Raw genomic sequence first — 21,560 nt, forward strand, 5'->3', positions numbered from 1 at the left:
CCCTCTCCACTCGCTCCCTCTGGGTCTTCCCAGTGCACCAGGCCCGAGCACTTGTCTCATGCATCCAGCCTGGGCTGGTGATCTGTTTCACCCTTGATAATATACATGTTTCGATGCTGTTCTCTCGAAACATCCCACCCTCGCCTTCTCCCACAGAGTCCAAAAGTCTGTTCTGACATCTGTGTCTCTTTTTTCTGTTTTGCATATAGGGTTATCGTTACCATCTTTCTAAATTCCATATATATGCATTAGTATACTGTATTGGTCTTTATCTTTCTGGCTTACTTCACTCTGTATAATTGGCTCCAGTTTCATTCATCTCATTAGAACTGATTCAAATGAATTCTTTTTAATGGCTGAGTAATATTCCATGGTGTATATGTACCACAGCATTTCTTTAAAAACTGGAAATAGAACTGCCATATGACCCAGCAATCCCCACTTCTGGGCATACACACCGAGGAAACCAGATCTGAAAGAGACACGTGCACCCCAATGTTCATCGCAGCACTGTTTATAATAGCAGGACATGGAAGCAACCTAGATGTCCATCAGCAGACGAATAGATAATGAAATAGTATTTAGGATTGGTATTCATGAAAGTGTTTAGAATTGGCATTCACGTTTCAAGACACATACTTATCCAAGTCTTGTGTTATGTTCAACATCGTGGCTGTCATTACAGTAGTAAACCTCTTAAAATATTTAGGAAATATTTTAGAAAAAATTAAGTCAGCTGAAATTTCTAAGTTCTCAGGTTGATATTTCATTGCCAAAGAATCTGAATCCTGTTCAATTTTATGTTTTTCACTAAAAGTATGCTGTTATCTACTTCAGTTCTTGGAATCATTGAAGTAAGTGTACAAATATATAATGCAGTATGGGGAGTTTCAGCAAATAGAGATGAACTGAGGGCTGTTTTTACACACAGGCTGTTATGCCAAATGCCCGGACAGTGCTCCCTACCTGGATGAGAATACTATGAAGTGCGTCAGTTTGTCTGAGTGCAGCTGCTTCTATAATGACATCGTACCAGCCGGTGGAGTGATTCAAGATAACTGTGGGAGAACATGGTATATTCTCTAACTGTCTGATAGTTCTGTTCCTTACATTTTTATTTAGAAAACAAGAAAAAAATCAATGAATGTATTGTTAACTCTGTTACTTCTATATGAGGAGGTCAGCTTTAGGTTCAGTTTTATGTTACTTATTTTGGGTTTTCATTAAATCCATGTATGGACTAATGATTTGTTAAATCTTAGTGGAAAAGACAGTACAGAAAGTGTCACTATGTTGTTTTGGGTAAAAAGAAAGTTTTCATTCCATAAATGTAAGATCATGTTTATAGGCTTTCAAAGGGAGGTCTGTACTAGAGCAACAAGTCCATCAAAAAACATCATGTTTGAAACTGAAAATATAAGAACTAACTTTACAGCTTGATTCCAAACATTCTTTTAGGTCCCAAGGATACCTCAGTGAAAAGATTAGGAAACAATACAGGGAAAAACAAAAAAACAAAAACAAAACCAATTTGAACCCATAGCATGCTCTTGGGGAAACAATTATTTATTTTTCTCTTATTTGGTTCTGTTTTGATCTTCACTGTTAGACAATTTGTTGCTTTAAATTTAGGAAATGTATATAATTAGGAGTTAAAACTTTCAAGTTCTTTCTCTTTTTGATTGTTTCTGTTTTTGTTTATAATTTAACTTTCAGCTATTGCATCGCAGGAGAATTGGAGTGCAGTGGTGAGTCACTATATTTTACTCTAATTGATTTAGGAAAGATGAGATAAAGAGTTTGGAGTCTTTTTAGACCATCAACAGCAGAGGAGTATGTAGTTAATGCTTTATACTGTCCTCAGTGGATTGACACAAGCCCGTTTCAGTGTGTTTGTTTATGTTGGATCAGTTCAAAACCAATGCTGCCAAGGCACTTGAAACCACTGGCAGATGGGGCAGTTCTCTTACTCTACTCCTGCCTGTCTGTAGGCTCTGGTAACTAAGGAAGTGAGACATCAGTTAAAACAGTTTAATAAAGGGATGGAATGGAAGATGATAGCTATATAGAATTAACTACTTGAAGGATTACTCATATGCAACATATATCTTAAAAAGAACTTTCAATAAACTTCAAAAGAAAATATAAATGATTCTTTTTGTGTATTCAAAATTGCAAGAAGTGAAATAAAAAAGAAAGATAATTCATAGGCAACTTGAGTTTTAGAATTTTTTTCACAACTTTTCATTTCTGTCAGTAATAGTAATTTGTGATTATTTCAGAAACTGCTCCTACAAATTCAACATATACAGGTAAAATCATCATTATGGTTTAAATGTGTATTTCTGATTTCTTTTTGTGATAATCATTTGTAGTTTCACATGAGTCTGTGCCAGTAAAAGATATGCTGATAAATATACTGATATAAAATTTCAAATTAAAATTAAGTTCTAGAAAATATGTCAAAATATAATTTCATTATACTCCTGTGAGTTAAGTTAGTAATGTGATTAGAACATAAAATAGGTATTACATGCTTATTATTAGTTGAACATCATCATCCAAAGCTTGACATTTTTAGATGATAATTTGAACAAATGGAATGAAAAAGTAAATGTGATCTCCTGTGAAGTAAATATTTTGAAATCATGATTATACCGGGAGGTGAAAACACAGAAATAAAAATTAATTTATTTTTCTTAACTTGTGTATTTCTTGCAAGCTATAAGGCTACTTTAGTTATATCCATTCAAGAGAGTACTGGGAAAAATGAAGTTTAACTTTGGCTTTGGAACTTTAAATGTACTGGTGGTAAGTGTACTTAGAGTTACTGCAGTACACTTACATACTCTTATTTCTCATTGATCAATATTTGGAGGTTATGTCAATTAAGAGATAGTATTGTAAATTGGAAGCCTTAGGTTGTGATAATGTATTTAGTATGTGATCATCAGTGAAGTGATATTTATTTTAGTTATCATAGGTTACTGTCCTAAAGCTAAGTGCAGAGTTCATCTTGGCCCATAAATAGATTTAATAAAGTTCCTGTGAGATTTTGGTTAAGTGGTAATAATAGAAAATAATTAATCATTTTTGTTGGAAATACAGTAAGAGTTATTGATATTGATCTGAATGAAAGATTGTTTTGTCAATTAACCTCCGTATACAATTTCAGAAATTTTTATTGAGTCTTTGGCAACTGGTTTCTTGAAATAAATTTGCCAGAAAAATTATTTAAGTAATTTATTTTCATAAATATTGTCTTCCCCAAACAGTTTCTACTACAACAGCTACCTCCATACTAAGCACCGAAGCAGGTAAAAAAAAAATGCTTATTTGTTTTTTAGCATCTAAATAAGCTATGGATGAGTTTGCAACTCAGGCATTTTGGCCCTTTTCCCCAAAGTTGTCATTTTCTCTTTATTTATTTCTTAAATGCCAAATAGTAAGGTCTACATCCAATTGTGATATTGAAGAACCTCTTCCCTATTTAGAGACCATATGTCCTAAAAAGAACATTCTGCATGTTACTAATTTGAGAAAAAAAAAAAAAAAGGCTACAGAATAAAATTCTATGCTAAATTCCTTGAAAATAAATTATATTTTCTTTTCAACTTACACCAAAGAATTTTAACTTTAACTGAATCACTTGTAATTAAAGCAGTGGTCAAAGAAGTACAAGAGCATATTAAAATGTGTAAGCATCTGGTAAATGAACTTAACTGTTGCATTTCATCATTTATTTGCATTCTAGAGATATCTAATAGTGTCTAAATAAATACTTTATTATCTTGTCTTTCAAAACCATCTGAACATACATTTCCAAATATTTGTCTCCTCCTTTGTACAGCAATTACACTGGTCACCAATAGCTCAGACACAGGTAAGCAATAATCATCAACCACAACTTAAGAGGAACTTAAAAATAATCCAAAACTTCCTTTTGCAGTATTATTTATACCTTTGCAATTACATTTTTTGGGGAAGATTTTTTTTTCTGTTTTTGTTTTGTTTTTAAGATTTTAGAAAAAAGTGTTATACAAACTGATAAAAGTCTTTGACATTTTACTTGTGGTCTATAGATTTTAAACTTTATTTTTATGTTTTGACATCTATTTAACTATTTAATCAGATTTCTCTGAAACATTAATTTCAAGTTGATCCATTTTATATATGATCATAGATGTTATCAGAAACATAATTTCCCTTCCATATAAAACATTTTTTCCTATTATTTTCTCCAATTCAGTAGCTTCCATTCCAGGGATTACATCAAGCAGTGAAATAACAGGTAGGTGAATCAGAAAACTTATGAAATGACAAAAAAGGTTTTTATGTATATTAAAATTGTTTTTTTAATATATTAGAATCAAGAGAGCCATTCTCCTATACTTAGGACTCTTTATTTTTCTTTTTTTTTTTTTTAGGACCTTTTTCTTCACCTAACTGAACACTGTTTTTCTTTCTCCTGATATTTATTACTTTCTCTAGTTATTTATTACTTTGTCTGTCTCTGTATATACATATATATTTTAAAACATGACATTTTTATTAAGGAATGATTGGCATATAACATTATATTAGTTTCAGGTGTTCAACATAATGACTTGGTATTTGCATATTTTGCAAAATGATCACATTTTATATAGGTAATATCCTTAAAGTCACAGATAATGGTTTGCATCCTTGTAAGGGAGAAGGCAATGGCACCCCACTCCAATACTCTTGCCTGGAAAATCCCATGGACAGAGGAGCCTGGTAGGCTGCAGTCCATGGGGTTGCTAAGAGTCGGACATGACTGAGCGACTTCACTTTCATTTTTCGATTTTATGCATTGGAGAAGGAAATGGCAACCCACTCCAGTATTCTTGTCTGGACAATCCCAGGGACGGGGGAGCCTGGTGAGTTGCCTTCTATGGGGTCGCACAGAGTCAGACACGACTGAAGCGACTTAGCAGCATTCTTAACTGCACTTAGTCCCCAACTACAAGTATTCAACAAATATTTGTAGAATGAATGGATGTTTCTTCTTTTTCCCTATCCCTAATTTTTAAATTATGTTTTTTCTTTTGTCACAGAATTTCTAGCCTAGTCATTAGACCAATGATTAGATGTTATTTATGCTGATGAAGCTTATAGTTTATACATTTCATTCATTAGAGCTAATATCTCTTCTCTGGAAAACAGGGTATTGTGTAAAATCAAGATTATTTTTGGTTTATAATTTTATATTTTGATATAGAATTAGAACTAATTTGGAGCATCTTTGTAATTTTGGTGGTGTTAATTATTTGCTACTCCATACCATGTCCCTTATATTCTAAGGGCAAACATGTCAAAGTATCACCATCATAGTGTGGAATATCATAAAAGTGGCCAACTGACATGTTTAATTTATATCAAACTTTCTCTTACGTTGAATATCATTAGTAGCTGTGGCTCTTTCAGTGTAAATTTAGAGAGTGACCCATTACAGAAATATTTTTCTTTATTCTACAGTTGTAAATCTATTTCTGATGGCCTACTAATGATTTCATCCTGAGTTATTTAAATACATTGCAGAAAAGTTTTCTAGCAACATAATATCTCAGCCATAAACAATAGTCTGAACTCCTAATTCTCAGTTTGATTCTCATTTGAAGATAAGTGATTTAGTTCAGTTATATAGGTCTCTTTCAGTTAAAATATAACCATTCATTCAACTACCAAAACTTTTGAATCTTGAAACCATTTAAAGTATTCTTAATAAAGAATAAAGTATTCTTAATTCAAATCAAATTCTATTGATTTGATAAGTTGTATATTCATGTACCCTGGAGGAGAGCATGGCAACACACTCCAGTATTCTTGCCTGGAGAATCCATGGACAGAAGAGCCTGGCAGGCTATGATCCACAGGGTCGTAAAGAGTCAGACAAGTGAAACAACTTAGCACACACACTCATGTACGTTGTTGTTCAGTCAATAAGTGGTGTCAACTCCTTCTGACCCAAGGACTGCAGCGGGACAGGCTCTTCTGTTCTCCACTATCTCCTGGAGTTTGCTCAAATTCCTGTCCATTGAGTCTACAGTGATATCTAACCATCTCATCCTCTGTTGCCCCCATCATTTTTGCCTTCAATCTTTCCCAGTATCAGGGTCTTTTCCAGTAAGTTGCTTTTTCGTATCAGGTGGCCAAAGTATTGGAGCTTCAGCTTCAGCAACAGTCCTTCAAATGAATATTCAGGGTTGATTTTCTTTAGGATTGACTGGTTTGATCTCTCTGTAGTCCATGGAACTCCCAAGAGTCTTCTCCAGCACCACAACTTGAAAGCAATAGTTCTTTGGTGTTCAACCTTCTTTATGATCCAACTTTCACATCGATACATGACTACAGGAAAAAACATAGCTTTGACTATATGGATTTTGTCAGCAAAGTGATGTTTCCTCTTTTTTACTAAGCTGTCTAGGTTTGCCATAGCTTTTTTTCCAAGGAGCAAGCGTCTTTTTATTTCATAGCTGCAGTCAACATCTACAGTGAATTTAGAGCCTCGGAAAAGAGTATCCGTCACAGCTTCCACTTTTCCCCCATCTATTTTGCCATGAATTGAGAAGTCTAGATGGCATGATCTTTTTTTTTTTAATGTTGAGTTTCAAGCCAGCTTTTTCTTTTTCCTCTTTCATCCTCATCAAGAGGCTCTTTAGTTCCTCTTCACTTTCTGCCTCTAGAGTGGTTATCATCTACATATCTGAGACTGTAGCTATTTCTCCTGGCAATCTCGATTCCAGCATGTGATTTATCCAGCCCAGCATTTGGCATGATGTACTCTGCATATAAGTTAAATGAGCAGGGTGACAATATACAGCCCTGTTATACTCCTTTACCAATTTTAAACCAGTCAGTAGTTCAATGTCTAGTTCTAACTGTTGCTTCTTGACCTGCATACAGGGTTCTTAGAAAACAGGTCAGGTGGCCTGGTACTCTTGTCCCTTTAAGGATTTTCCAGTTTCTTGTTATCTACACAGTCAAAAGGCTTTCTCATAGTCAGTGAAGCAGAAGTAGAGATGTTTTTTCCGGAATTCCTTTGCTTTCTCTATGATCCAGCGAATGTTGGCAATTTGATCTCTGGTTCCTCTGCTTTTCTAAATCCAGCTTCTACTTCTGGAATTTCTCAGTTCACATACTGCTGAAACCTAATTTGAAGGATTTTGCGCATAATCTTGCAAGCATGTGAAATAAATGGGATGTATGGTGCTTTGAACATTCTTTGGCATTGCCCTTCTTTGGGATTGGAATGAAAATTGACCTTTTCCAGTCCTGTGGCCACTGCTGAGTTTTCCAAATTTGCTGATATATTGAGTGCAGAATTTTAACAGCACTAACTTTTAGGATTTGAAATAACTAGGCAGGAATTTCATCACCTCCATTAGCTTTGTTCGTAGTGATGCTTCCTAAGGCCCACTTGACATCACACTCCAGGATGTCTGGCTGTAGGTGAGTAACCACACCATTGTAATCAACCAGGTCATTAATTATCCAAACCTTTCCTGTATAGTTCTTCTGTATTCTTGCTACCTCTTCTTAATATCTTCTGCTTATATTAGATTCTACTGTATCTGTCCTTTATTTTGCCTATCTTTGTATGAAATGTTCCCTTAGTATCTCCAATTTTATTGAAGAGATCGCTAATCTTTCCTATTCTATTGTTTTCCTCTATATCTTTGTACTGTTCATTTAAGAAGGCCTTCTTATCTCTCCTTTCTATTCTCTGGAACTCTGAATTCAGTTGGGTGCATCTTTTCCTTTCTCCCTTGCCTTTTGCTTCTCTTCTTTCCTCAGCTATATGTAAAGCCTCCTCAACAACCCCTTTGCCTTCTTACATTTCTTTTACATGGGGATGGTTTTGGTCACTGCCTCCTGTTCAGTGTTATGAACCTCCATCCTTAGTTCTTCAGGCACTGTCTACAAGATCTAATCCCTTGACTCTATTCTTCACCATCACTGTATAATCATAAGGGATTCGATTTAGGTCATACCTGAATGGCCTTGTGGTTTTTCTCTACTTCCTTTGATTTAAGCCTAAATTTTGCAGTACGGAGCTCATAATCTGAGCCACAGTCTGATTTCAGTATTGACCATCTGGTGATGTCCATATGTAGAGTTGTCTCTTGTATTGTTGGAAAAGAGCTTGCCGTGACCAACTTGTCCTCCTGACATAACCATGTTGGCCCTTGCCTGCTTCATTTTGTACTCCAAGGCCAAACTTGCCTGTTACTCTGGGTATCTCTTGATTTCCTACGTTTGCATTCCAATCCCCTATGATTGAAATGATATTATTATTATTTTTTGGTGTTACTTCTAGGAGGTCTTCTAGGTCTTCATAGAACCAATCAGCTTCAAATTCTTCAGCATCAGTGGTTGGGATCATAGACTTGGATTACTGTGATGTTGAATGGCTTGCCTTGGAAATGAACAGAGATCATTCTGTCATTTTTGAGATTGTACTCAAGTACCACATTTTGGACTCTTGTTGATTATGAAGGCTACTCCATTTCTTCTAAGGAATTCTTGCCCACAGTAGTAGATATCATGGTCACCTCAATTAAATTCACCCATTCCAGTCCATTTTAATTCACTGTTTCCTGAGATGTCGATGTTCAGTCTTGTCATTTCCTGCTTGATCATATCCCATTTACTTTGATCCATGGTCCTAATATTCTAGGTTCCTATGCAATATTTTTCTTTATAGCATCGAACTTTATTTTCATCACCAAACACATCCACTACTGAGTATCATTTCTGCTTTGGCCTAGATGCTTCATTCTTTTTGGAGCTATTCATAGTTGCCCTCTGCTCTTCCCCAGTTTGGACATTTTCCAACTGAGGGGGTTCATTTTCCAGTGTCACATCTTTTAACTTTTTCATACTGTTCATGGGGTTCTCCAGGCATGAATACTAGAGTGGGTTGCCATTTTCTCCTCCAATGAATCACAAGCAATGTGGATTATTTCAATATAATGCTGATATATTCATCCTGTATAAAAAGTAGGCAATCAGAACCAAGAAAACCATTTTGATATTTTCTAATTCATACATATATTTTCTTTTGCTGCTTTTTTCTCCCCCAAGCATTTGATTTTGAACATAATATCCTGGCAATATAATTCTGTCAGATTTTGTACTGTAGCAGAAAACTTTTCATATAAAACAGAAGGCCATAAGTAGATTACCTAGAGCTTTAGTGAGCAACTTATGAAGTTTTAGGTGCGATAATAACCTTAAAATACTACAAAAATCTCATCAATTGCTTCTACTGTAGCATTTAAAAATTACACACCTAATGTAGAGTTTTATTATAGGGAAAATTAGCTAGGTGCTTTTTTTTCTGAATTCATTTGTTGTTATTTATGACTTTTAATGCTTAATCTTACCAAATCTTATAGTTTTATTTTTCACAGAAACTCCAGTTGACATTTCATGATCTCTAGGTATAATATTAATAGTTTACTAAAATGCCATCTTAGTACTGTATTATTAATATAAGATCCACCTAATATTAATAATATCTTTTAATGAGAGTTTACTACATTTGAGTCATGATACCAAGTATTTTTTGTTCAATTTCTCATTAAATCTCAATAATCTCCCAATTGTTATTCCTCACAACACCCTCCCCCTCATATTTTACAGGGGAGGAGATGCAAACAGCTTAAATATTTTTCCAGTGTTACAAAGGTCAGAAGAAAAATAGATTTTCTGGTATGATGTAGAGAGAAATCAAGGTTGTTTTTCTTTTCCTTTTTATCTTTGAAAGTCAGAAATTATAATTTCACAGATGTGAATCAGTAAGGCTCCCCCAGTGTTAATCTGAAATCGGGAGACAAAATTAGTTTTTAGAAGTTTATTTTTTCATGTTAAAATTGTGCAAATGTGCCACAAATCATAAATTTTAAATAGATTTAGTCAAATAATCCCAAATATAGAGAAAATATTGATTTTCAAGTTATCAAACCAGTGGTACCTTTCCAGCATTTTTGATAATGTAGATGTAGCTTTATCTTGTTGCTGGAATAAATTAGTAAGTGGCTATTTCCCATATAAAATTTTAGATAGTAATTAATTTTCAATTTAAAAATCATTATTAGTGGTTTAATCTTTAGACCCTACTACCACTCTACCTCTTCTTTTCTGAGACTATGCCCATACCATATATAACAGGTGGGGATTTAGAAAGTATTCAAATAATAGTTGATTTAGTTTCCTCAAAAATCTGTGACTTGGGGGCTCAGATCATATCACTTGGTTATCTTTGTTGAGTAGACTAACTACATAACCATAAATTGAATACTTCAAGTTGTGCTGTAGGTTCCTGGTCTGAATACAAAATATTCAGAATAAAATTTGACATGTCTGAATTTTAATAATCATAAGAGATAGTATGTCCATTTACTGGTGACTGGAGAATCATAGCAATCTACTTAAAGTGAGGATGGCAGTCAGAAGAATCTCAGAAGTACTAGAATGTTTGTGGTAATCCTCTTTTGAAGCTCTTTTAAAAAAAGCCAAATTTAATCAACTATTGATTTTCATTTTCACATAAGAATAAACATTTAATTTTAAGGCATACCAACATACTTTAAAAAAAACTGGTTTTATAAATTCATCCAATAAGCATCACACCATAGTAAAAATAAATCAGTTTAAAGTGTTTGCTTTTAGAACACTTTTAAGGGAATTAAGGATTCTTTTTGTGGAGCAATTGCCTTGCACAAATTATAGGCTTGAATGTCACATCTCATCTCTTTTACTGACATCAATGATTTAGAAGTTGAACGGCATTTGATGAATTGTGATGAATTCATAACTACATAATGATTTTTGTTTTTTAGCCTTCTAGTGGTGAACCTCTCTTGATCAGAGATGAGAAAAATGGATCCCTAAATAAGGATTTAGTCATCATCATTAACAAGTTTCTCGTTCGTTTCTAAATATAGCATGTCTCAACAAAAGCATTTAAATAGATGCTGACCAGATATAATATAACTAGGAAGACATATCATTTTGAATATATATTGCCTCTCCATGAACTATTTGCAATAGGTGGAAGGACTTCTTTTTTAGACATGAGAACCCATTTTACTCAGAATTTTGGCTTACAGTGTTCTAAATGTACTTTCATTCTGGATAGTATATAGTCCTTTTGAGTTGAATCAATATGCTTAGTGGGTTAATTTAATTTAGCCAAAGCTGTTTTATTTTTATTTTCTGCATTGTCTTAAGATATAAATTTGGTATTAAAAAAAAATCCTATGATTCTTGAATAGGTAAGATTTATTTCAAAAAAGAGACTGTGGAGAAGGGCACCTTTTTGCCATTGTCTTGTTCCCTGAGTGAAATATTTTTGATCAAGTGCTAGATCAAATACTTCCTTGTATCAAGCACTTTTCACTGGCTTTTAGTTGTTTTTCTTTCTATCTTTTTTTAACCTATTCCTTGAAACGATTGTGCAAATTATTTTAACTCCTTTCATAAATTTAAATGACCTTCTCAGATGGATTGAAAGTATTTCTTCCTGCCAGGTAGAAAGAGAAAGGCCAAGGTCTTCAGAAGAGGAATGATGAAGTATTTGACTTTAAAACTTTGAAAGCACAAAGGAAGTAATATGCCAAGCTTACACTTTTTTCCATGCTTTGTAAATCTATTTTCTTTTCTATGCAGTAAATGCTTTCAAAGAATTAAAATGCCCTGAGAAATGCCTAGCCAACCACTCCAATAAATATGTTATTTTTAGAAGAAAAATTACGCAATCATTTTTTTTTCTTGTTCAGACTGACAGATCTCGACACAGAGCTAACATTTACTGAGCACTATTCTAAACATTTGACACATATTACCTCATTTGATACAGAACTCTATGAAGGGGGTGCCATTATTTTCTCAATTTACAAATGAGGAAATGGAAACACAAAAGGTTAAGTTATGTGTTCACGGTCACTTGGTAATTAGCAAAGATAGGATTAAAATCCAGAACATATTTTTCTACATTCAATCTTAACGCTTTTGTGTTTTGACATTTAAGAAAGAAAATAAAGTTAAAATAAACTTAAATGTTATTGAAATAGTAGCATATAATTGCAGAATTCAATTTCAAATTTTGATTTGTGCTAAAATGCATAATTTATTTAAGTTTTCTATTAAAACAAAAAATAGCTCGTTGACTAAATGGAATACTGATTCATATAATTTAAAAAGTAGGTATCTGTTACATAACAGTTTAACATCTTAAAATGCATTTTTCTTTTCTTAAAAAGTTAAAATATCAGAATTTTACAATTATAGATTGTGTATACGTTTTATTTGCTTGTGTAATCACTTATTCTAAAATTGTATCAATCTTAGAAAGTACTTGCATCAGGATATTATAGAGAGCCAGTTGAGTGCAGTGGGAAGCAGAAACAGAAAAATAAGAACCAGAATCTCTTCTCTTCTACTTACTAGCTGTATGACCCTAGTTTCAGTCCTTCAAATATACTGAACATTAGTTTTCTCATTTTTTAAGTAGGATAAATAGAATATCTACATTGTTGGATGTGAGGGCAGCTTAGTGTAACACATAAGTACTCAGTGAAGTCAAATTTATTCCTAGTAACAGTTTTATAGAGAACAATCCATTATGTAAATGAACTTAGATTTTAGCAGAATAGTAATTTTTAATAATTAATCACAAACATACTGCTTATTCAATTAAAACCAATTTTATGAATTTTTACCTTTTTTCAGAAATAAGGTACTTTGCAAAATATAAACTTTGCAGTACTTAATTTGTTGTTTATGAGAGAAAATGTTATAAATACTCCTTAAGATTATCTTTCAGAAATTTATAAGTAAAATTGAATTCACTGAAGGAAAATGGGAAAATAATCATTTATAAAAGATTTTATAAATATTATAAAAAATTTTATAAATATTATAAAACTTTAAATGGTTCTTAGATGTAATAAAAAACTTAGTAGTAGCTGGGAAATTAATTATGTGATTTTATTTCAATTATTAAGTTTATCATGAGGAAAAAATGAAGTTAAAATAATAAAATGAACTATCATATTGATCATGTGGTAAAAATAAATGGACACAATCACTTTGAAAATTGTTAGGGTGGATTACCACTTTGTAACATATAGACATATCAATATTTTGGTAGAGGAAGCTCTTTCTATTATCATTTATGTCATGGCAACAAAGAGTCTGATATACAGTAATTCATAATAGCAAGTACTTTAGCATATATGTTCATTTGCAAGCAATGGAAAAATCAATTGAAATTGTAATAGTTAAGGATGTCAAAATTAATGGGAACATAATTGCTTTCTCTATCAGTTTTGGTAATTAAACCATGAATAAAAGTGAATGTGAATTCTCATTTATTCCTGTTAGTAGAATCTTGTCCATACTTTTTATTGTTGTATCAGTAATTTCAGACTTACTTCCTCCCAGGTTATTTTGTGGGGAAAGAGAGCTCTATCACAGTAGTCAAGGTGGTATGGACTCCAACCTGAGGCTGCTTTAGAGAACTCTTATGGCCCTGATAAGATATGGGACCTTGAGATCCACTGGAGCATGTGGCCTCCTCAGCCACACTAATTGCACAGAAAGGCCTGTGAGCGTGTTTCTCGTTCACACGCATAAATCTTCGCGGTGGCTGCCGTGCCATCTCTGTCGTGTGGCTGTGTTCCCCTCAGCTCCGTGTTGGGCCCTACGTATTCAGGTGTAGAAATTTTGGTGAAGATCAATTCTTCTCCATGTGATAATGTTGCTTTTAATGATTTCATTAATTGCCTTCAGTTTGAATGAGTTCAAATTAGGATCAGGGGAATTTCTGAAAGGCTGAAAAATCTATACTGGGAAATGGAATCTGCCCTACAGTCTCTTGAAGTATTGAGGTCTGTCCTGCTCTACATCATTATAATCCTGACAGTCTCTGTGGACAGTGGCATAACAGTCTTCCTATGTTATTCTTACATCCATATCGCAACTCACTTTAATTCAAATGTCCAAATGTTTGTTAGTGAGAAAAGATATCAAGATTTGAAGAGGTCTGTTGGTGGCGTCTGCTTGATATTGATTTGAAAATTTTTCCCAGCTAAAGCTTAACATTAATTCTGAGAATATTCACACAAACCTTCTCTTAAACTACTTAATATATTTATACTATATCCATTTTTGTGAAGTAATCAGGGGAGACAGGCTGTTTTATTTTTTATTTGACATTTTATTCTATAATTTCTAGTCTAATTTGTAGTATTTCCATTAATATGGTGAATTGGTAACAAAAAACTTATAAACTACGAGTAATGTCTTATGCATAGAGGTAGCGTCATATAAAAAGCTGTATGCATCACATACATACAGCTAGGTTCAGAGTGACTTAGATTTTAGTCCTAGCTTTGTCATTGACCACTAGTGATTTTAAACAAATCACTTACTTTTTCTGAGCTCAATTCTTCATACATAGAATAGGTGTAATACTTTCACTTCATTGACTGATTCATTCATGTATTCTATTGACAAATATTTTTCAAGTCCCTGTTATGTATTAGGGACTCATATCATTAGGAGTTTAATGATAAGTTGCAATAGATATGATCTGTGCATTCATGAAGCAATAGTCCGGTCAGAAAGATGGATGTCAGTCAAGTGATTAAAATGAATGGAAAGTAGCAATAATTTGCAAGAACTATGAAGTGCTTAAAATGGGGGTAGGATAGATGGAGAGGGGATTTGATCAAATCAGGATGCTCAGGAATTGAAGAAAAGATGATTTAGTTGAGAAATGACAATGAAGTTCTAATAAGAAGAGAGCGGGAACTGTTTTCCAAGTAAAGGGAATGGCAGATAGAAAGAATGAAAGTATGGCTGGATAAAGAGTGAGGATCAAATGAATTGTGTGAGAAGTATTTTCTTCTTTTTTAAGTTATAAACTTTCAGAGTGATATAAACACACATAATAGATTCCCAGGGATTTTTTTACAATAGAAATTAAGACTGAAATACTGAAAATAGCTATTTTCAGTATTTATAAAAGCTGGAAATTTAAAAAGGCAAATATTTAGGCCCATAGACCACATCACAACAAACTTTTAAGAAACTTTTACCACATTTCCTGGCAATGGGAATGAGGATAAAATATACCTCTACCTACAGGAGTTTACTGGTGACTTCAAGTTTATCTCCATGAACCCACTATATCAAATCATAAAAATAAACCCTAAAAAGTATTTCTCCTTCAATTTGCCCCCAAACTCTTGTAGACTATATGTTTCTTAGTAGAAAAATATTGAAGGTGCTGACAATCAAAAACAGAATGAAATCAAAGAAATCAGCCTCTGCTTAGCAGAGAACTAACTTTTCCTTGTTGATATATATTTATTCCATTTACACTGTATTTGCTAGACTTCCGCATATGCAGATGTGTATAGCATACAAACACCCACACATACACACATACGCACTTGCATTGAGAAGAGTAACATTATAATGTCACTATTTTAAAAATGAAATAAAAATGTGTTACTAACTCTCAACACTGAGTTTATTGCAAGCCACTAAATTTATTGAAAACTAACAAGTGAGCAGTCTTTCTAATATTTTCTCTTGAGGTCAGAAAAATTCACATCATTTCTCTTTTTCTTATCAGGAACAACTCTGAGTTTCCTCAGTGAAACTTTTACCACAGGTTAGTCTATTAATTCCTGGTTTTATATGTGAAAAAATATCTGACAGTATAAATCATTAGTACCTTTATGTTTTTAAGAAAGAAATTATACATGTTTGGCTTTTGAAAAAATATTTTTAATAATAGTTTACTGGGCTTTCCCCACTGTTTTTAAACTAGAAAAAAAACCCTGAACTTGACTCAGTTTTGATGTGTTTATATTAACTGGCTATAATACGGCCTTCAGTTTATTGCTAATATTACTATAGCATATATAACTTTAAGTTATATCAAGCTTCAAATTAAAAAAAATATAGGATGAGAGAAAACATGGGGAGCTCATGATACATTTTGCTTATTAGGTATTTTAAATATAAAAGTAGCAATTAAAAGTTGTTACTTTTAGCAACTCGATGATGCTAAAAGTTTCATGATGATTTTCATGATTGTTACTGTTATCTCTAAGTGACAATGTGATTAGGGCATAAGGTTCTGTTTATTTGAAAGCAATCTTTTGAGATAAATGTATAAAGACCTGATATGATACAATTTAAGATGCAGATGACATGACTTTGTTAAAAAAAATATGGTAAGGACTAAACCAAAATCTTGGTAGGAAAGTAATAATGGAACAGAAATCTTAGGGTGTCTGTGCAGAGTCACTGGATTCATGATTCTATTTTCTATGGTAGGAATTGACTGAATAGTTAGATCAGCCACTGGTGTTAAAGGCCGAGTAAACATGAGCTGAGAAGTTCTCTTGATGTTTTTCTCAGGTGTTACAAGAACTCCAGTTCCCATCACCTCCACAGCTGGAAGTGTGGGCACCACAGAACCAGTGGGCCCCCCCTTCACCAGTTCTGGGCGCATATCAGGTAAATTAAGTTCAGGACAATATATACCAGCACGGCTAAACAACTGGTTTCAGGCAATACTGCTCAGAACAATATTTTACATAAAAGTATCTGACTTATGTGTAATATCAACTTTGGATGTTTTTGGTATGTAATTAAAATGTAGGCTCTTTAATTTTTGCACAAATTGCAGTCTTATTGTACATCATGTTATAGTCATATACACCTTGAGAATTGACAGCATGCAGCTTTTTCACAAGTCTTTGCTTTTTCTTTACCTTTATCAGGGTCAACTGGAGTGTCAGTAAGTGCGATCACAGAAACTGAAGATAGAAGCACAGGTGACACGGACTTCAGAATAGGTGAGACAAAGAAATGAGTCCTTCACTTCTTTCCACAGCAGCCCTTCGTCTTGCATCAGGACCAACTGTAATCTGAGCATATTAGATAACAGAGATGTGGCATCAGCAGTAAGTTATCTGGGTGACTTTGAGAAAAACTGAAAAATTAACATTTATATGTTAACAGAATATTAGTGACATATTTCTATGGCACATTAAAACTTCTGAATGATGCTAAAATATGTAATATGTAATTTAATCCACATCAACACCATGGTAGTTAAGTGTCTTTTTTCCCATGAGAAAGAAAATAATGAAAGTTCTCAAAACTGGCAGAGGCAGGATTAGAAGCCGAACCCTCAGTCTCCTTTGTCTGTGGCTGCACAATTCTGCAATCTGTACCTAAAGAGCGAACATCCAAGAGAAGTCAGTGAGCGTACAATTGTCCTTGTGCATCACTGACTAAACTTCAACTACTGTTGGTTTCAGAGTAAAATATTATTGATGATTTTGATTAAAAACGAACAAGCTTAAATTCACTCCATCCCTTATGCAGTCAGTGAATGAGTTTAAGTCCCTTTTTAATGTCCTCTTTGCATCGCATTTGCCTTTGCTTTTGCTCAGATGTCAGACGTCTTCTGTCTAGTCTTCATGTTCACCTACCTCACTCGCCTTCCTCTAACACAGTGGTGCTCAAAGTGCAGTCCCCAGACCAACAGCATTCGCATCTCCTGGGACGCTTCTGAAACACAAAATTTGGGGGCACACTTGCCTAGAATCAGAAGCTCTTAGCGTTGAGCCAGGCAAACAACTGATACTTGTCAATGTTGACAATGTTCCCACTCTTCCCAATTTGCTTCCCAGTCTACACTTTAGTCAATACCTTACCAGAATGAACTTACAAAACCTCAGCTGTCTTCACATCATTGTCTTACTTAAAATCTTTCAATTTTTCAGATTGCTTTTGGGATAAATCAAAACCATTATATACCATGAAAATACATTTCTTTAATGTATGCATAGAACTTCTCTTTATGTATTTATTAACTAATCTGTGGCCTGACTTCATTTTTCCTTCATTTATTTTCCTTTGGCAAATTTCACAATTTAAAATTTGTGTCTTAAACATTTTTTGGAATAAAATATTGCTTGCATAAAAATTATTTTTTGAAAGAAACAAGCTATAGTAGCACAAATTAAGAAATGACTTAATTCCAATTAGATCAGCGAATTGACTTACATTTTAGGGTGGTGACTACTGAGTGTATATTTTCTAGAATTTGAATTGGAATTATGTAGTGATAATGACAAGTCAGTCAGCTATCGCCTTTGGTTATCAGACGGTGAGAACAGCACTCTTGGGCATGGTTTCTCAAAGTTTGGTTTGTGAGCGGGTGCAATCCAGAATTCTTTGTTACCAGTCCATACCGTGAGAAAAACTGAAACAGAATATGAGTATTTAGAAACACGGCAATTTGACACAGCAATTTTATTTTTGTTGGATAAAAGCTTATGTTTTGTATGGTTTTATTTTTTAAATTTATCTACTTTCATGGCACTTTTCCAAAATTTTACAGCAGACTGAAAAATGTACAGAAGTTTTCTTTTACCACAGATCTTCTGAGAAGCACTGGGTGCAGTGTGAATTTAGGTATATGTTGCCTGGTGACAATGTCTGTGGAGTGGGACTAGTAATATAAATTGCCTCAGAGGACTTTTATAGGGCTAAATGAGTTGATTTGTGTCTAGGGTGTTTTTCAAATTGCTGTTTTCTTTTTTATCAGGAGGAACAGGAGGTCCTACTGCACCAATAAGAGGTGAGGAAGATGGCACGCCTGGGCAACCAATCACAGGAGCGACAAGCCCGGGAGAATCAGGCAAGTCAGGATGTGAACCTTAGCCTCTGCCACATAGTACTGAACACATTACAGACTGAACAAAAGATTAAACTCTACATGGCATCATCGACTCAATGGACGTGAGTTCAAACTCTGGGAGGCAGTGAAGGAGAGGGAGGCCAGGTGTGCTGCAGTCCGTGGGGTCGTGAAGAGCTGGACGTGACTTAGCAACTGAACAACTGAACAACTGTTGTGAGGCCATCTAGCCATAGAAATCATAGGGGTCATTTGAAGATTTCTTTTTTATGATAAACTTTGATTTTGAGAGAGGAGTGATATGTAGAGTTCTGCCACAGTGGAAGTAATGCTTCTTCTTTGTTGTGTCAGCGACCCCAAGAACTTCAGAAATCTTCACAACCACACCTGGGAGCAAGAGCACAAATGTAGACTTACCTGTCCCAGACACAACCCCTGGAGGCCAACCAGGTATGGAAATGGGCAACATTGACAGTCATCTGAGGCGTCTTCTTACTGACCTTAAGGAAGTCACCAGCACTTCTGAATTATTCCTTACTAGTAAATGTACATATTCATGACCTCATTATTCCTACATTTATGGGATTAATGCCAGTGATTCTCTAATATCACTTCAGAAGTGATCTATACCAAAGCATGTTGTATTTCAAATTCTAAGACTCCTGCCTTAGGACTTCTAAGGCTGGGAATGTGAAGCTGGGCTAAGGTCATGGTTTACAATTTTGGCTACACATTAAAACTGACTAGAAATATTTTTGAAAATACATACTGAAGAGCCTTTTACAGAGTAATTGAATCAGAACTCTGAGAGGAAGTGCCGAGGCATGAGTGATTTTTTAGAAGTAAGAGGGAGGGGACATATGTATACCTATGGCTGATTCATGTTGATGTTTGGCAGAAACCAACACAATTCTGTAAAGCAATTATCCTTCAATTAAAAAATAAATAAATTTAAAATTAAAAAAAGGCTTTGCAGGTTGTTCCAATGTATGACCTGGGCTGAGACTCTCTGGGCTAGTCTATCTATATATTTAACAATCAACCCAGGTGATTCTTATGATCAATTTTTGGAAAGAGTGAACTGGAAATGTATAAGTGTGACAGGTATTTTCAAAAAATATTTATTTAATTTATTTGGCTGCATTCAGTTTTAGTTGAGGCCTGTGAGCTCTTTAGTTGTAGCATGTAGGATCTAGTTCCCTGACCAGGGATCGAATCCAGGGCCCCTGCATTGAGAACGTGGAGTCTTAGCCAATGGACCACGAGGGAAGTCCCAGTATTTTGAAAGCAGAGAACAGCATACTCTGTTCTGTTTAACTAAAGACATTTATATATATAATTTCATATATATTGTTTATTTTGAAAGAGACTACCAGATCATCAGCTGGTCAAACAACTGGAGAACCAAGCAGTGAAGTGACAGCATCTGAAGGTAAGTTAGGTGAGTAGAGGATGCCATTGAGATCATGACTTTTGTCAAAAGGACATTCTTTTTTTCAGAATACTACAGATTTTGCTTAGTATTACTTATTAATATACCATCCAAGAAAAGATGGAGAATGGGATATGCATGAATAATGTTTTTCATGAAGAAGACTTTTTTCCTAGTTTCTCCAAGTCTTCTCTTCAAACGTGTTACAGTACAGGAATGTCACATTAATGTATGCATGGGTGCTAAGTTGCTTCAGTCATGTCTGATGCTATGCAATGCTATGGACTATAACTTGCCAGGCTTCTCTGCCCGTGGGAATCTTCAGGCAAGAATACTGGAATAGGTTGCCATGACCTCACCCAGGGAATCTTCCCAACCTAGGGATCAAATCCATATCTCTTAAGTCTCCTGCATAGGCAGGCAAGTTCTTTACCAGTAATGCCACCTGGGAAACACAGTAATATATACACTCCCCCAATACTGTTTATCAGGCGTAACAGTAGAATTTGTTGGGACTACCACTTGAACTAGCAGTGGCATCACAGCTAAACCATCTTTCTCTGGTTCCAGCCCAGCTGGCAGTTCAGAGGCAAGGTGCAGGACACCCGGACACTTTGGTGGTGCTCCATCAAGAGCTTCGCTGAGACTCTCAGCTGATTCCTTCCTCAGAAGGAATTTATGTGAATTGAGTAATGGCTTTGGCTTTAAAGGTTATAATTTTAGGACAAATGAATGGGTAGTTAGAGCATTTTCATCACAACCATTTATGTAGGGTAGAGTTGACAGATAAAATACAGGATGCCATTTAGATTTGAATTTCACATAAATAAGAAATTTTGGGGGGTGCAAGTATGCCCCATGCAATAATTGGGATGTGACTGTTCTTTATCTGGAATTCAAGCGCAACTGTGAGTCCTGTATTTTGATATCCTTAATCTAGCAACCCCAGTGTCCAATGAGAACATCATTCTTTTCAAGTAGGTACAACTGGAGGTGAAAATGCTGCCACCACTGAAGCTGCTCGTGATAATACTTCTGGAGGAACAGGTACTGAAAGAATATAATCAGAATAAAATCAGACAATACAAATGTGATTTCTTTACTTAAAATTCGGTCAGAGACAGTTTTCCTGGGAAATTTAATTATTATTATTTGTGTGATCTCAAAACTGAAGGAGATCAGAAATAAACTGAGCTATTTATTTGTGTGTGTCCACATCATACTGGGTGCCCTAGAGAAACCAGGAGGGGAATAGAGTAAGGTATTTATTCTCTTAGAACTTGACTTTTGAGCTGGAGAAATGGATATTTATATATACACAAAGGCAAAATCATGCATGATAGAAGATAATCTAAATCAAAGAAATGT

At 34.4% G+C, this 21,560-nt stretch overlaps 1 protein-coding gene across 1 annotated transcript in view; it reads left to right on the forward strand.

Moving 5' to 3' along the window:
- Positions 1–21,560, forward strand: part of MUC19 (mucin 19, oligomeric) — a 114,978-nt gene that overhangs the window by 32,641 nt on the left and 60,777 nt on the right. Inside the window, 14 exon segments of the mRNA XM_043447549.1 lie at positions 932–1,073; positions 1,717–1,748; positions 2,283–2,312; positions 3,276–3,317; positions 3,851–3,883; positions 4,250–4,291; positions 15,674–15,712; positions 16,468–16,566; positions 16,833–16,907; positions 18,671–18,763; positions 19,112–19,300; positions 20,127–20,192; positions 20,684–20,881; positions 21,174–21,239. Coding sequence (XP_043303484.1) covers positions 932–1,073; positions 1,717–1,748; positions 2,283–2,312; positions 3,276–3,317; positions 3,851–3,883; positions 4,250–4,291; positions 15,674–15,712; positions 16,468–16,566; positions 16,833–16,907; positions 18,671–18,763; positions 19,112–19,300; positions 20,127–20,192; positions 20,684–20,881; positions 21,174–21,239 — 1,146 coding nt within the window.

This window comes from Cervus canadensis, chromosome 25 (assembly GCF_019320065.1).
Source record: "Cervus canadensis isolate Bull #8, Minnesota chromosome 25, ASM1932006v1, whole genome shotgun sequence".
Classification (NCBI taxonomy): Eukaryota; Metazoa; Chordata; class Mammalia; order Artiodactyla; family Cervidae; genus Cervus; species Cervus canadensis.